The 18,068-nt window shown below is 38.9% G+C and overlaps 1 protein-coding gene across 6 annotated transcripts in view; it reads left to right on the forward strand.

The window, feature by feature from the left end:
• PHACTR2 (phosphatase and actin regulator 2) overlaps positions 1-18,068 on the forward strand; it is a 205,669-nt gene that overhangs the window by 144,327 nt on the left and 43,274 nt on the right. For 4 of the 6 annotated variants that reach the window (XM_035700908.2, XM_025422451.3, XM_035700907.2 and 1 more), the window contains exons 4-7: positions 907-1,065; positions 6,825-7,064; positions 11,331-11,865; positions 17,586-17,791. In XM_035700908.2, the coding sequence (XP_035556801.1) occupies positions 948-1,065; positions 6,825-7,064; positions 11,331-11,865; positions 17,586-17,791 (1,099 nt within the window). In that variant the 5' untranslated portion in view covers positions 907-947. The remainder of the gene's footprint in view (positions 1-906; positions 1,066-6,824; positions 7,065-11,330; positions 11,866-17,585; positions 17,792-18,068) is intronic. The other 2 variants (XM_025422452.3, XM_049113316.1) reach the window with 2 other exon arrangements.

The raw sequence follows: 18,068 nt of genomic DNA on the forward strand, positions 1-18,068 counted from the left end.
TAAATATGATCTAGGGTTCATCTTTTCAAGCATCACTGAATTAAGAGTTTATGCAAAATGTCATTCACATTAGAAACTTCTAGAAATTATGAAAGTTCAGGGATTAATTAATATTAGGTATTTCTGGTTTAGATAACATATTAGAAATTTTATTTTCAGTTGTGATTTTTTAAAAGTTCCTCTGTAATTACTTTTTTCCACATTTTCTTTCCCTAATGTTTTTAAATTATCATTAGTCCACACTAAAGGCTTTTGGTCAGTTATTTGTAACAATTACCTGAGTACATTTTAATATCTCCACCAATAAGAAAATGAAAATAAAATTAGCCTCGCTACCATCTTTCCCTGAATACAGAGTGGCAATTTTATTCCTATGTAAAGTTAACATATCACAGATGCAATCATCTGAGAGCGGTGGTTGTGTATTTTCATATTCGCCTCTAATCATTTTTATGTGTAATTACATTTCGTGTTATTTGTGTATTTATATTCACTTTTTGTTTTCAGTGCTTGTTAAAATGTTTATTCCATTTTTCAGATTTCTCCTATTACCATTCAGTTTGTGAATGACAAAGAAACTCCAAAGTACTGATTTCAACAAAGCCTCAGCACAAGAAGAGAAGGGCTCTGTTGCCCCGGGATATTGTATAATTAGGATAATAACTTGTACTGTCCTGAAAGGGCATGTGGACATCCCCTCCATTGCTGCTTTCCCCCAAGACTAAGGATTTTCTAGCTCTTTCATTTGAATGAATTATTTAGTAAAACATGGTGAAACTATGCAGGATGTATTTGGTTCCCAGGGTGTGAAACATGAACCCAAACCCTACAGTCCTAGTAACTGGAAAACTGGGTTTTAAGAAAGCCATCAAATTAGACATCTAGGTGTTTCTTTCCCCATTTTAGATGGAGATGTAACAGTTAACTTTGAAAATTCAAACGGGCACATGATACCCATCGGAGAGGAATCTACCCGAGAGGAAAATGTAGTAAAATCTGAAGAAGGTAATGGCTCTGTAGCTGAAAAAGCACCACCTCTGGAAGAAAAGGCAGAAGATAAGAAAGGTAAAATCAAGAGAAACTCCATCTTCTTTTACTTCAATACAGCTCAACGTTGAGAATCAGGTCTTAGTGTCCAAGTAGTGACTCTTAAGACCAGTTAGAGAGCAGGTTTGCAAATACAAAGAAGAGAGAAATTTCAACGAGTGAAGAGAAATAGGATGGTTTTCTCAGCCAGATGCATCCATTTTGTAAGCACATAATTTAATTTTTTATTTAAAAGCATTAGTTAACATTATTAATCAGAAGGGATAGCCTCTTCAATCATTAGAGATATCTGGGAATATTATCCTTTCTTCGGGAGTTTTCCTTCAGTATTTAGTCTTATTTTTAGAAAAAAATGCCATCAGTCTGAATATTTCTTTCTCCTAGTTAAAACTGACCTGTGTGAGCATGTCAATATGGAGGAATGGAAGAATATCAAAACCAAGATGACTCTTTCAGCCCAGCATTGTCCCTCCAAAAGTGGGAGCTTGGCTGATGGCATCCATACACTCAATATTATAGGTTCTAGTCCAGGTTCTAGACATTTTTGAGAAAGACCCAAGACTGTAGTTCCCAGAGATGCTGGGGACTTTGGTTGTTATATTGACCACAGTCTCAGCTTCATGATTTGTCTGTGCAACTGGAAATTTCACAATATGCCAGGGGCAATTATACCATTCCTGAAGGCTTCTTTAAAGACCTTGGTTTCTAGAATGAATATACTATAGTCAATTAGGGCACCAGCAAAATCTGTGTCTATCAAGGATCCCTCAAAACATTTCACAAGTTCCTCATCACTGCCTGATTGATTACCTCTCCCTGCGACTGCTATCATGTGCAGGCCGTGTACTTAATGCAAACCTGAACTGAAACTCCTACAAAGTACGGATTTGTTGGGAGATTCTAAATGATTCCATGCAGCATAGAAATGAATCCTCAGGAAACAGACTATTTCCTGTTCTATAATGTCTCCTTCTGAGTTGGATGGCAAAAATTTCTCAGACCTAGCTTAGGTCCTGTAGGCATTTTGAGAATTCTTAGAAACTGCTGAAAGCATTCTCTTCCTCTGTTCTTGATCCAAATCCTCTAAAGACAAAGAAAACGAAAGAGCATTTGACAGACGTTGTAACTTAAAATCATCTTCTCTTGAAGTCCATAGCTTTTTATTTGCATATAAATTAGCCTGTAAAAACTTTGGAAGCCTCTATGAACAATCTGTTATTATTTTGCTTTGTTTATTCAATATTAAGAATAGTATTCATGGGGCTTTACTTAGTCCTGTTCTATTGAAAGACTCTGGTTAAATTTACAAATACTGATTACAAGAAGTTAACTAATGTTTTAAATGATCATATTCCTGGAACATAAAGAGAAAATAGACCTAAACAAATTTCAGTGGTATTAATTTGAAAGTATTCATGCAAGTAGTGATTTTTTTTTTTAAGTCCAACTGTCCTGTCTCACCGAACTGTTAAATTTCAAAGCCATCTGTGGTTTGTCCCTGGTATGGCTTTTTCACATTCAAGAATCACACCCTTCATTATGTAATAGAGCCATCATTGGTGCTTACCTGGTCTATGTGGGATGTCAGTCAGTGGACTGGCCAAACTTCAAAGGAAATGTTTCCTTATCAACTTAATAAAAAGTTGTTGATAGTTTTATATTAATTAAACCAGCAGGTCTTAGTGTTCTAAAAAGATGGCAGACCTCATAGTCATAGGTCCATGGATACATGAGAAGTGTTTTTGTTTAATTTACTTAGAATTAGTACGTTCAGTTCTTTTTGGTCAAACGAGATCTAAGATAGCATCTTGCTTGGCTGGTCTGTACAGAAAGAGATGGAATGCTGGACATGTTGTCATACCACCAGTAAGGCAACAAGGCCTCCCCCTCACTGTGTGGATGGCGTGCCTGCCAGAGCCACACTGAGAGTGAGGGAAGGCATTTGGTATGGAAAGCCATTTCCTGAGAATAAAAAGAATGTCACTCATAATTCACATTACATTGTATTTTGTTAAGTAAAAAATGCCTCATAAACAAAGATAACCATTTATTTCTCTGGAAAGACATTGTTTAATTCCAAAAAAACAACCCAAGATTCACTTTTACTTCTGGTCCTTTCATGGTCTCACTAGCATGCAAATCCACAATTCCATATTCTTAATTCATCCTTTAGGTGTTCTTAATTCCCTTTGTGGGGGGTGAAATGATCCCTTTCCTTTCACATTAAGCCAATTTATCCAAGAATGCTATTTCATCTATTAGTTGATCATATTTGCAAAACCATATTACATGCCTTTAAATTCCCAAATGCTTGTATACCTTTTTAAGATAATATATCAGTATTTTAATAATTGCCACATCAGTGTCAATGAAAACAAAACAAGTGACAAATGCCCTATACACTGTATTGTGTGTAGGTTCCACCAAGCACCCTTAGGTTTTTCTGGGGCTCCAGATGGCATTGGAATCCAGAGTTGGTACAGTGATCTTGGACTTCCTATACCTAACACTGGAGACTTTTCCCTTAAAACCTTCAGGGCTTTTAGTCTCCCATTATTCTTTCTCAGTAAGTGCCTTTAAATATACAAGAAAAACTGACCTGCAATTTGCTATACATATATTGGTGTTAAATATAAGAAATCTGAGAATTATTTGGTATCAGATCTATTGAGGTATTATAGAGAGCTTTCAAGGAAGTAACAAGTGACTTACTTACATTTGTTCCACAAATAATAATGAAGATCTAACATGGTAAGGCTTTGCTGGGGCCAGGAAAGGAGTGGCAAGTCAAAAATAGTCTTTGGCTTCCAGCAGATCCTAGGCTATAGGAGACCAACATGCAAACTGGCAATCGCCATACAAGATACAAAGTACTCTGGAATGCCTGAGGACATGCAGCCAGAGGAGCTTGCAGTGGGGATCAAATTTAGTTCTTAGAAGCAGATATTTCCAAACTGAGATCTGAAGGAGACAAGGAGGTAGTCAGGTGAAGGAAAGGAATTGGGGCAGAGGTGCTTTCTTGGCAAAGGGAGGGTCATGTGCTATTCTCAGGTTTGTTCCTGAGTGTTGACCTGAACACTCCATATGATGGAAGGAGCCATAGTACAATAAATAGCTATACTCCAGACACATTGTTTTAGAACATAGTATCTGTATCAACGCAGAGCGAATAGGCACCCCTTCCTTTACCACGTCTGGAAAAGATAATACTCATACACCATTAGTTTATGTCATGTCATCAGGTCATATGGTAATAATAAAAAATATAATGACTTCATTAATTACCTCTCAGATACAAGCAGAGAGTTTTTTTTCTACTAACATGGTGGTAATAACTATAAGCCAGTCATATTCATTGAATAAACCTCATGTTTAAAGCATTTTGTTTAATGGGTTATGACATTTTAGACAAACGGAATTCATAGTTTAGTCAGAAGAGCATACTGTTTGCATACAGGGACACACACACCCCTTAGTGTTCTCCACAGAGTATATACATAAATATTGGCTATATAGCAAACATGCACACAGCATTGGTAGAGTTCATAGAGGACAGAGGTATGGATGGTGCTTGTCCACAAATGCCAAGAGCTTGCATGCAGCATGTTCAATTTTAACCTAGTTGGGATTGTCACTCCCAACTGTCATAGAGTGAACATCTCCTCCCTCCCAAACCCAGAAACTGTATTCTTTGGGGTGCAGTTTTAGAGTTTGAAACCTTAGAAAAAAGAAAGATCTCAGTGATAGGCCTGAGAGGACAGGCTAAGACCTGCAAAGGTTTGTAGCATGAAAGAGAATTGAGATCGCCAGTGCTGCAGATGAATCTGATGGGCTCTCACTATGGAGAGTATCATCAGGCTTGATCTCTGTGCATTATGCAACTGTCTAATCTTACAGAGTCACATCAAAAAGTATTTAAAGGGTAGGCCCATGCCCTATGTCAAAAGACATGGCAAGTCAACATAGATTTATATATTTTATGTTAAAATGAAGTGATTTATGGGTGGCATCAACTTGTATTGTTCTCAACTCTAACTGACGTTGGTGACTAAGTGGCCTTCTGGTTCAGACCAGTTAGGTTAGGAGAGTCACTACTTAGTTAAAAAGACACACTATATGAATAGAAAGGCACACATACAAAGTAGCCTCTGGAAAATATTGAACAAGTAGCTCAGACCATAAATACCAGTAAGTTCAGGGGCAGGAGGGGACTATGGTAGGTTTCATGGCTGAGGGAAGATAAAAGAAAAGCTTTATTGATTACCTATTATAACTTGAATCATTCTTATGGTAGTTATCTACATGGACTGAGGGAAAGTAGTGAATGACAGTCTCACTTTACACTCACTAGAATGAGAAATGAAACAAAAGAAATAATAATAAAATGCAATGCATTCTGATATTAAAACCTTTCTGGTCATTCGATAATGGAAGGATATATTCAGTAAAGTTTTACTTATTAGTCTTGTCTTAACACTGTCTTATGGGTTTTTTTGTTTGTTTGTTTGTTTGTTTTATTGTGCTTCATTTTTCAAGAAATACTGCTTAGCTCTTTGGACCAGAACTGTGTTTTAATTTATTTTAATTTTGATCAGCCACCATTAGAAACAATACAGATGCGAGGACATGAATAAACATTCAGAGCCTTCACTTTCCATAATGAGAGACTCAGACTGTTTCTCCTCCAGTTAGGCAAAATCTTGTGAGAGGCTTCTGTCCTTAGGTACGACTTTTTTTTTTTTTTTTCTTTTTAATGAATTTCAACCCTTGTCTTTCCAACGTTGTTACTTGTGTTTACAGCAAAAACAAATTTGATATTTTGGGGGATTCTGCATCCTCTGTACCTGTAGTTGTGACACTATTTGAAAAGGACAGAGGAAGTTACTGGAAAGCAGGAAGCTGCCCTTTTGCGCTGCGAGAGCTCAAGAAAATTTTAATAGTTAAAAAAAATACTTTATTCATCAGTACATTATGCTTCCTAGAAAAAATGCTACAGAGTCTTCTTTAGCATAGAAAATGATTGATTTTTGACCATAATTTGAGACAAAGCTCAAATCACTTTCTGGTTGGTGGGGCTTGAGTTCTCCTGAGAGAAAGGCCCTGCACAGAGGACATGAAGGTCAAGGAATCTAGGCACTGCCTTGCTGTCAGTTTTCATGGCATTATGTCCAGTGCACTGATCTGCCACTCTCAGTGCCCTTCAGTTCTGTTCAGTTTTTTTTTATTTTTTAAGATTTTATTTATTTATTCATGAGAGGCACAGAGAGAGAGAGGCAGAGACACAGGCAGAGGGAGAAGCAGGCTCCATGCAGGGAGCCTGACGTGGGACTCAATCCTGGGTCTCCAGGATCAGGCCCTGGGCTGAAAGCAGCACTAAACCGCTGAGCCACCCGGGCTGCCCAGTTCTGTTCAGTTTAAGTTTAGCACTCACACCCATATCCTCATTCAGGAGCCACCAATTCATGGCCAGTGTTGGCCCCTGACCATGGACATCGACACTCATCCTGAACATAACTTCATCAGAGTAACTTATGCTACCCTGTTTTATCACAGGAATGATTAATGTACCCAGTCAGTGCACCCCAGTTTGGCTTTCAGCCTTTGCACCTTTGATCCTCTTTACCCATGACTGTTCTGTCCCTGGTGTAAACAACCCCACTGGTTCCCAAAGGCCCAGCAGCCATGTGTTTGTATCACTGTCGCCATATGTCTTGCTCCTTCTATTTATATGGTGTGTGTCTGTATCAGTCTGCTTCTGTTCACTTTCTCATTTGTAGAGAACACTGAAAACCACTCTGAAACACCGGCAGCTCCTGTTCCATCTCCTCCAGCTCTTCCTAAGCCTAAACCCAAACCTAAGCCCAAAAAAACACCTGTGCCTCCAAAAGGGGCTGCTGCTGGGGCAAGCCCCAAGGCTGACGAAGTGCCTCCTATTAAAAAAATTACCAAGGCTCCTGGTAAGCAGGCCCCCATCCCTCCACCCAAGCCAACAAGCCGAAACACGACCCGAGAGGCTGGTGAGTATGCCCCCTGTGGGCTGGAGTCTAGGGTATTTGGCTCTGGGGTGGGGCTCATTACTTTTTCTAGGAATGGTGGCCTTTTTGGTATCTGGTGTCTTAGAATGTAACACCAGTGGATTTTGCTTTGACCTAGAGAATACCCAGGAGATTCCTTTGTTATTGTCTCTACCAAAGGAAAGTCAACCAGTTGATTAGTTGATCTCATTAGTTTTTGGGTGAGTAGACCTTTTTCATCCTAAGTATCTACTATCTGTATAGGAACCAATAGAAGGATTCAAGGTGTAGTGTGCCTGATGAATAGCAATGATCTGATATCACATTATTTGCACATCACCTGGCCTTCTGCCTATTTGAGTTTATGACTGGCTTTTTGGCTTGGTTTTTCCTTCAAGATATCTTAAGTTGCATATAAAAATGTGATACTTACATCTTTGACATTTTTGCCAGATCTTAGTATCTTAAATCTTTCAGCATACATAGTAGTTTCTCTACTGACAAATGGACAGAGGGTTCATATCACTCAGTCCAGCTCCACCCCACCCCTCTCTACTGGAATCACAGTTGTTTCATCCAAGTTGAAAGTCATGTCACATGCTCAGTGTTCACTGTCCACCCCCATTCTGAGACTTCCATGTATTATGAGGAATAGCATCCTACTAGGGTAGTTACAAGTCACTATTGCACATCAACAGGTGTGGTTTGAGCCACCTACAAACAACATGTAATGTCTGTCCAGCTTTCCTTTCAAATCAGATATATTTAATGCAAAATAGAGCTCCCAGTCTTCTAGTCAAGTGGCATAAGACACCTACCATGTCATCCAGCTGTAAAAAGGGACAGTGATCAAAGTATATATGCTGAATGGATTTTTCTATTAAAACATGCATGAACATTCTGCTGTGTTGTAGCAAACCTTATTTTCCTCAAAATCGGTAACTTTCTTACCAATTGGCTACCAGGCTATGCCTTCGTATTAATCTTTTTCCCCTCCATCATTTTTACTCATACTGCTCAGAGAATGGCTTCCTGGACAGTAGAGAAGCCCTCCAAATACAAATAGATGTTTCTCTACTGTGCTCCTCTCTTTGGCTCTTGACCTTGAGTGTCTGGTTGTCTACTAATAAGCTCTGAAATGAAATGTCTCAGAATGTTGTGCTTCGTTAGTGCCTGAGCAAAGTGCCTCCAGGCCATTTCCTCAGGCACCAACTGCCATGCTTCCATTCTTCTTGGCATTGCTGTGTTTCCCAGACTGCCTAGCAAACCTGAGGAGCAGTGCTTGAAGTGAGGCAGGTGGTGACCCACTTCTTAAAGAAAAGCTGCAACTCCCCATGCTTGGGAATTATACAAACTTTCTCACTTCCTCCTGCCCCATACGGTAGTAGCACACTGTTGACTTGGCTTGGGCTCTCTCATTTCTCTCAGAAGAAAGCTGGTGATTAATGCCAGGGCAGGGGACAGCTTTCATCAGAGATTTTTAGTTATATCCAGATATTTTACTTGAAGGTTTGTTTATGGACTCGTGATGTTCCTAGGAGAATAACACAGTCATGCTATTGTCCATTGTATTGAGAGGCTCCACTGGCCCACAGTATGAATAACAGTGTTGCTCTTCCCAGTCAGTCCCAGAGAAAAAGGAGTTTCATTGAACTATACCAACAAGACTGTTGTGCAAGAATCCTTTTATCAAATATTGATAATACTCCTTCAAAATCCAACTGATATTCCATTTGTAACCATTTAGATTCTACATGGTAACTTTGTTTTATTTGAATCATGTCCTTCTAGAAAAGTTCTTTCAGCTGCAACTCTTGATTTTTAGTCAGATTTTTCAATTCTTGTAAAAGCTATCAGGATTCTTCAATTCCTGTTAGTATAGACCTCCAGATAACCAGATATTGGCTTATCACATTCAGCTGCTTTGTGAGTGAAGTAATGTCAAATCTCCTATATTGGTTTTTTTTTTCCTTTCTCATTGTTACACATTGTGTTAACAATAGAAGTATTTAACTGAGGAGAGGTGGTTTTACTTTTTTAATTACGGCCTTAATTCAAGGTAGCTTAAGGAACATGGTTAATTTCAGCAAAGTCTTGTCATTTTAGAAGATACTATGACTTGACATTGCACCCCAACATTGAAAAAATTGTCTTTTTCCTTAAATCAAGCGAAAGTTAACTTTAGGAAAGCTGTTAGGAAAGAAAGAATATTCTTTAAAATATATATATATAAAATACACATTGGTATATATTGGTATGTGAAAGGGATTCTGTTCAATTTACCTGCAAAGATAATTGAACATGTTTAGACTTCAAATCCTTAGATTGTCATTGTGAAAAATAAATTTAGGATGAATTTAGATTGGAGAAGTATGCTTAATACCCTTGTCTTATTACCTATTAGCAAGTGAAGATTGTTAATTTTAAAGTAGTAGTATGAGCAGGGGGTAGTGTGAATTCTAGTTGTGTGTATCTAAAATAATAAAGACCCAAGCTATAAAGATAGCTTTTAAGTCTGGATCTTTTCACCAAGTGAGACTCAATCTTTTTTAGTATATCAGAGTTGTGAAGTCTTATATCTCATTGTCTATTCCTTTGTTTTTCATCCCTTGACCCTCCCCCAACTGACTTCAATAAAGGTAAGTTACTATAATATCTGTCATGGATTGGCTCCACAATACTAACAAGATATTTTCTAATAGTTCTGTGGAAAATAGTTTAACCCCTCATGAAAAAGAAACATATAACATTACAACAGAAGAGGCAATTAGGACAAATTTATAGATCATACAGGTCATGAAACAAAAGACTATTCTGGTAGGAGTTTAAATGTGTTTCCCAAAATAATATAAAGAAAAGGAGAGTTAAGTTTTTTTTTAAAGATGGTTTGATTGAAGGCAATCCTTTTTTTTTAATAATAAGTTTATTTTTTATTGGTGTTCAATTTGCCAACATACAGAATGACACCCAGTGCTCATCCCGTCAAGTGCCCCCCTCAGTGCCTGTCACCCATTCACCCCCACTCCCCGCCCTCCTCCCCTTCCACCATTCCAAAAGTAGGCAAATACCTTCTAGTGGCCACAACCATCCTCTGATGAAGACCTTCTAGGAACATAAGTGATAAGAAAGATTGGCTTTGGGCAGCCCTGATGGGGCAGCGCTTTAGCGCCGCCTGCAGCCCAGGCTGTGATCCTGGAGACCAGGGATTGAGTCCCACGTCGGGCTCCTTGCATGGAGCCTGCTTCTCCCTCTGCCTGTGTCTCTGCCTCTCTCTCTCTCTCTCTCTCTCTCTCTCTGTCTCTCATGAATAAATAAATAAAATCTTAAAAAAAAAAGATTGGCTTTGCAAGGGTATTTGTCACAAGATCTGAGAATGACCCTGTTTCCCTTCAAATTATTCCAATGCTATCCATTTAGACATTTTTTGTAAAAAAAAAAAAAAAAAATTCTGCCCTTTGATATTTTGTGAGGCTTGAGAGATTTTTTAAATTCAATTTAATTAACATATAGTGTATTATTAGTTTCAGAGGTAATTTAGTTATTCATCAGTTGCTTATAATATGCAGTGCTCATAAATAACTTCAGGTGCCCTCCTTACTACCCATCACCCAGTTGCCTTTTGATATTTTGAAAATGACTTACCTTTCCTACGTGGCCGTGTGTTTTCACTGTACCCTATCACCGGAGCAGATGGAGGTGTGAGCTGGCATGGCCAACTTCTTTCTCTAGAACCATGGGGATAACTGGTTTGGAGTTGAGTACATTTGCTTTTGGTCCAGAAAGGAGCCAGAGGGATATATCCTAGGCTTTCTGAATGTGGGCCACTCCATTCCCAAAAAGACATCATAGCACATGCATAATTTGTGATGAGCCCAACCTTATGTTCTATCCAGACAGCTGCAGTCTGTCTGTCCTTTATGCACTGTGATGTCCCTTCTTTGGAGCATGTAGGGACTCATTCAGTGGACCAATAAGACAAGGAGCTGAGGATTTCCCTTTGGCTGGCCCAGCTAAAAAAGCTAGAGGGACTCCTTAGTCTCCTTAGGAGAGGACTCTTGTCCTTTATGCTTCTACCTTAAGCATCACTGGCTCCCTCTTAGATTGGGAGTAGGGAGGGGGCAGGAAATAAAACCATTATCATTATTATCCTATTTCCTTTTATTTGACAAATGTTACCATTTTAAAGGGAACATCGTTGTTGACCATGGCATCTCATTTGTTTATTTATAAGACTTCTTTGACTTTTAATGCAAAATCTCTCTATTTTAGCTGGTTCCTCTCATTCAAAAAAAGCAACTGGGTCCAAATCATCAGCTTCACCATCTACTTCCTCCACCTCATCTCGTCCCAGAGCTTCGAAGGAGACACTCTCTAGCAAAACAGGGACAGTAGGAATCACAAAGGGCAAGAAAAAAACCGGCAAGCAGCCAACCTCTCGATCGTCCTCAGATGCAACCACCTCTGGCACGTCTGACCTGAAAGGAGAGTCTTCTGAGACAAGGGTGGAAAGTCTCAAATCTGAGCAGACTGTCTCTGGGACCGATAAGCAGACCACAGGCAAATATAAGTCTGCAGTCCCTCCACCTCCTGTGGCCCCACCCCCTCGTCCCCCCTCCCCTCCTCTGCCTCATGAGGAGCAGAGCACTGTTGCCTCAGACTCTCCTGTTGTCCTGGTCAGCAATGGAGCTGACTTGCCTGTCCCTGCCTTAGACCCCAGTCAGCTTCTCTGGACCGAAGAGCCAACCAACAGAACCACTGTCCTCTCAGGCACTGGCTTAAGTGTGAGCCGAGAAAATGCAAAATGGTGAGTTGGGGCATAAACCCTATATTCCATCCATATCACCTATGAAGCTGAATACCAAAGATCACTAAACCACTCTATTGGAAATGAAGGAACCTACTCGGTTTTCTTTTGCAATTTCATCTAGTGACTGTAAGGTAAACACACATATCATCCACCCTTTGGTTTTTCATAGCCCTGCCCCAGGAATGTCATAGGCTACTAGGGAAGATGACATCAATCTTTCAGACAGGTACCACTTCAGATCTGTGGCTTTCAAGTAGATGTAGAGGCTGCTTCATTACTGTTCAGCAGTCCCTTTTCTTTCCCCGGACACTTCCCTTTCCTTTCTTTACAGTGGTTATTTTAAGTCTTTACTACTTAAAGTAAGTAAGTAAGTGAGATTATTCACTTAAAGTGAGTAATCTGTGTCCAGATTGCTCACCCATTCCTGCCTACCTTCATTACAACAAGCCATTTAACCTTCTCTATCTCGAAGAAAATAAAGACCATTAGGAAAGAACTCTCTCAGATTCCATCTCTTTTTCCTCTAGCCTCAGAGGGGCCTCCTTTCCTGCTTCCTCAATTCCCATCCCAACCTCTCTGGTGCATTTCAGCACTCATCCAGACAGAATCAGTTGTTGCATCTACTCTACTCTGGTAACCCTTTTTTCCTACCCATGGGACAGAGCTAAGCAACATATCTGCTTGCCCCTAAGTCCCCAGCAACAGTACAGAATCTGGTATGCCACAGACATGACATCATCCAGTTGCCCAAGTCAGCAACCTGGGATTCATCCCAAGGGTTCTCATTCTTCTTCATCTCCTGCATTTAATCCCTTACAAAGTCCTATATATAAAGGCAAAAAAAAAAAAAAAAAAATCCCGCATTAGCCTTCCTGTCACACGGGTATGAAGAAGGGAGGGCTGTCAGAGTATAGTAGACATCATAACCAATTCTCTCTAGGGAAGTCTTAGAGCTCTTAAATCCAACCTCTCCTCTCCTGTTTCTAAGAATAAAATCAAAATTCACTCTTGTGATCTTTTAATATTTTCTCTTTCAAAGAAAACTTTGTCATGCTAGACTTAAGAAAATTAGTACCTTAATTAAGCTGATTTGGATTGAGAGACTATCATTGTTAATTATTCAACTGCTGATAATAGTCACCTTCATTTATTGGATAGTTATTTAATGTCAGGAAACTGTCAGTTATCATGAATTCATATTAGTCTTTCCTGAAATATCTGTGTTTAATAGATGAGAAAACTGGCACTGAGAGAGGTAATATAGTCTGCCCTAGATTCCCCACTTAATAAGTTGCAAAGTCAGGATTCATACTCAGAGCTGCATGTCAAATTCCATGCTCTTAGAAATTGTATACATTTCCAAAGCAGTTACTTCTACTTCTGCAATTTCTTTTGTATTTGTTTCTTGTTTTTATCCTTTTGAGCACCATGGTTTGAAAGAAAGATAAACAAGTGTTAAATTACAAATTATCTTGTTTGACACATTAATAAACAATATGGGAGAAGACATTGAAAGGAATGGCTATAATGTCCTTAACTCTTCCAGCACATAGCAGAGGTCTTCATTTAATTATAATGTGTGTTTTCCAGCATTGCAATGAACTCCAGCCCTTAGAACTCAAAACTCAATCTTTTAGCATATATTTCCTGCTTGCCATCTATGTGCTAAGCAGTGTACTCAGCACCAAGAATGCAAAAGTCAGAAAGACATTATATTTAAAATTGGTTTTTACCAAAATAATGTCCAACATGTTCAGGAAGTACAAATGTTTAAGACAGGTCTGAATAGAATGAATATATGGGTTTATTAGTCAGTATATTAAAGAACAAGGTAGAACAAGGTGATTCTTTAGATAGTCTTAGGCAGTGAGAGACCCCATTTCCCAAGGTGACTTGACTGTCCAGTCCACTTCCTCAGACATTTATTGAAAGCACTGCATCATGCTAAGCACTGTTCTGCACAAGGAGGGGGGTTTAATGTCAGTCTTCAGCCCAAGTATGCAGAGGACGTCAGACAGAAGAGCTGCTGGTCACTATATCCACTGGAACTATGATCAGAGAGCAAGTTTAGGACATCATTAGACATCAAGGTATTTATATAGAGATTTTCCTGTCATTCTGGATAACTATAATCCTTTCCTAGAAGAGGACATTGAGATATTCTTCCTGTCTGTTCTTCAAAGTTAAAAATTTAAATTATAGTTCATTCTGCAGGAGTGGTTTGTTTGCTCTTGAGTTAATGAGCCTGGAATAAATAGTCTCTCAATTTTTTTCCCCCAAATCCTTCTTTTTTTTTTTTCTTTCTTCTGTTTTTAAATAGATATTTTAGTTAGAATTTCTAGCTCTTAGTCACTTGCTTTACTTAGAACTTTCCCTCAGTTATGTTTAGTGAACGAATGTGTGAAAATCCTGTCATCTCATGAGGAGGCTTCTGTTTGGAATACAAATATCAAAACTTTAAAGAAGATAAGTAGCTATGTAAAAATATCTTCCTCTATTCACATATTGCAGGGTAGTAACCATGCAGTAGATTTCTATTTATTGTCAGCTTCATTAGTATCATCTAGGTCTGGGACAATTTAAGGCAGACACTAAGCAGCCTATCTGGAGCCTGTATCCAAGAGGGACTTGACTGTGTTTAGTCCATTTCCATGAAACTTAGTGAGTTCACTGTTTTGTTCAATGTGTCCAAGATACTTAGGGGGAAAATTAGAGGCAAGTCATGAGTTGATTAACACAAATTGGGAGTATAATAACTTAATATTTAGTTAATTATAACCTACATAATACAATATGACTATAACTTACAATATCAAGTATAAAATAAAATATAACATTTAATAGGCAGATTAAGAGTCGTAAGTCTGGATTTTAGACTGGACTTGATACTTTGTTTTGAGCAATGCACTCATGGCCTTCTCAGGTTTCATGAACTATAGCTTATCTGTCCCCTTATTCTGTAGAACAGATGTAAGTTGTAAATGTATGCAGAACTCATTATGAAATATAAATGATGACATTAAAATAATGATAGATGTCATAATAAATTAGCGAGCAATGATAGAAACGAATACTAGGGCTTAGCCCTGAAGTATCTTTTGTTCTGCTCTTCAGAATGTGTTATTAATTGACACGTCTACTAAATGTGCTGTGGTCACCCACAATGGCAGGCTATTCAAACAAGGATGGCCTCCAGTGGCAATCAAATAGAAATCCAGACTGTGGAACAGTTTTCTCGTATTTAAAATGAGATTTCACACTGTGGAAACAGTATGATGGTTCCTCAAAAAAAATGTAACCTAGAATTACCATGTGATCCAGCAATTATACTTCTGTGTATATAGCCAAAAATATTAAGAGTAGGTACTTGAATAGATAATGTGTAAACCAATGCCCTTAGCAGCATTATCGTAACAACCAAAAAGTAGAAGCATCTGGTGGGTCACTGGTTAAGCATCTGCCTTCGGCCTGGGTCATGATCCTGGGGTCCTGGGATCAAGTCCCACATCAGGCTCCCTGCAGGGAACCTGCTTCTCCCTCTGCCTATGTCTGTGCCTCTCTCTGTGTGTCTCTCATGAATAAAGAAATAAAATCTTAAAAAAAAAAAAAAAGGTAGAAGCTCCCCATATGTTCATTGACTGATGAATTGATAAACAAAACGTGGCATATCTATGCAATGGAATATTATTAAGTCTTAAAAGAAATTCTGACATATGCTAAAGCATGGATGAACCTGAAAGACATGCTAAGTAAGTCAGGCACAAAAGGACAGCTGTTGCATAATTTCACTTATAAAAAGCACCTAGGGGATCCCTGGGTGGCTCAGCGGTTTGGCCCCTGCCTTTGGCCCAGGGTGCGATCCTAGAGTCCCGGGATCGAGTCCCGCATCGGGCTCCCGGCATGGAGCCTGCTTCTCCCTCTGCCTGTGTCTCTGTCTCTGTCTCTGTCTCTCTCTCTGTGTCTATCGTAAATAAATAAATAAATAAATCTTTAAAAAAAAGAGGCACCTGAAATATCAAAATTCATAGAGACAGAAAGTAAAATGGTGGTTTCCAGGGACTAGGGTTTAAGACTAGGGGTCCCATTATTACTTAATGGGACGGTTTCAGTTTGGGAAGATGAGAAGGTTCTGGAGGTGGATGGTGGTATTGCCTGTACAATAGTGTAAATGTCCTAGCTACCACTCGACTGTGTACTTTAAAATGGTTAAGAAGGCAAGTTTTATGTGTGCATACTTTACTCAATAAAAATAAATAAAATATGCTGTGCATAGTTTCCCCTTTGAAAACAAGAATTTTGGCTGTTGGATTTTTCTAATAAGTGAAAAATAGAGAATATTTTAGAGTCCTTAGGCTAATAACCACAAAGCACAATTTTCAACACCTCAGATTCTGACAAAGTTTACCTGTTTTTATTACTCAAAGAACTGTTGTTGTTGTTTTTTTTTTTTTTAAGTTAATGAAAACAGCAAGCACATGTTTTGCACAAAACGGTCTTTCAGAAGCGTGACATCCAAATTTGGATTCTTCTATTTATATCAGAAGGCAATTTGGGGATTTTCTGAATCTTAAAATGAAGCTCACATTGTTTTTGATATGATATGTTTTCAATGTAAAGCATTTTTTCTTATTCTAGTCTGTGAAAACTGGCAGGCTTTATATATTTATAGTGACTTTAAACCAGAGACTCTACGCAAACTAATTAGTAGAAAATTATTGCATCTGTACACATCACCTTTCTTGTATAGAGTGCATTTAACTTCCACCTTTTCCATTTTACATTACTAATATATTCCTGTGAGAGGCAGTTTTACAAATGGAGAAACTGAAACCCAGAGAGGATACATGATTTTTCGACTTGATACACTGGCTGTGATGAAAATAGGATTAAATCATGTATCAGTTAAAGAGGTATGTTTTTCTGTCACCAGCCTTCTAAGTGTTGGGCTGCAAATCAACATAAATTCCACTTGTCAAAGAGCTTTGAGGACTGGAATGGCGGACAAGTGAATGGTGGTGGAGGTTCAGTGTACTAAGTGCTCCAATGTGGTTGTCTGCAGGTCATCTTAGGAAATGGCAGAAGGCCAATGAAAGATTCCTGAAAAAACTACGGCTTTAGCTGAGGCTTGAAAGATAAGTAGGAGTTACAGGTACAGAAAAAGTATAGACAAAGTCAAATATCCAGGAACTTCTAGTCCACTGTTCTTTCCACTAAGGTCCCATGGCTATAGAAAAATCAATTTACAAAATATAGTTTTACCATATTCATGTACTAAATATATCAGATATCATCTAGTCATTCCTTTCTATTTTATTTTTATTTTTTAAGATCTTATTTATTTATTCATGAGAGACAGAGAGAGAGAGAGAGAGAGAGAGAGGGAGAGAGAAGCAGGCTCCACGCAGGGAGCCTGATGTGGGACTCCATCCTGGGACTCCAGGATCATGCCCTGGGCCAAAGGCAGGCACTAAACCACTGAGCCACCCAGGGATCCCTCCTTTCTATTTTATAGGTGAAGAATCTAAAACCTTGAGAATAAAGTCATACAGTACTACTGTCATACAGTACTACTTTTCCATTTCACTGTCCTTAGCTGCCTATGTCTGCTTTCTCCTTTCACCAACTTGAAAGATGCTCATGGAACTAGAGCTCCTTCTCGTCATGTTTGCTGTCTCTCTGAACTTCACACCACCCCTGTGTTATTGTGCCTTTAACAGTCTGACAACCAAAGATGAGCCGGGGAAGGTAGCATCTCAGCTCCTGCCTCCTCAGCTTATGGGAGAATCTTCAGGATCCTTCAGTGCCCTGGAGGACGAAGGCCAAAGGGAGTACCAGGCCAATGACTCAGACTCTGATGGGCCTGTCCTGTACACTGATGATGACGATGATGAAGAGGATGAGGATGAGGATGGCAGTGGAGAAAGTAAGACTTTTTTTCAAGAGGTGGGGAGGAAAATGGATGATGGACAGAAGAAGGTGCATTTTGTAAATTACGGAAGCCATCGGCAATCAGACATCTGATGTTTTCTTTCTCATGTTCTTTTCTTAGATCAGAAATGTGCGTGTCCTAAGGTTTAGGTTTTGATGACAGGCCTTTCCAGAAGATGGTTCTACAGGGCCCAGGGGGTCAGGCCTTTGTCTCTGAGGAAGATACGCACATTTGTATTTGTACAAGGAATCAAAGCTTTCTAATGACAGAG

Source organism: Canis lupus, chromosome 1 (assembly GCF_003254725.2).
Source record: "Canis lupus dingo isolate Sandy chromosome 1, ASM325472v2, whole genome shotgun sequence".
NCBI classification, from domain to species: domain Eukaryota; kingdom Metazoa; phylum Chordata; class Mammalia; order Carnivora; family Canidae; genus Canis; species Canis lupus.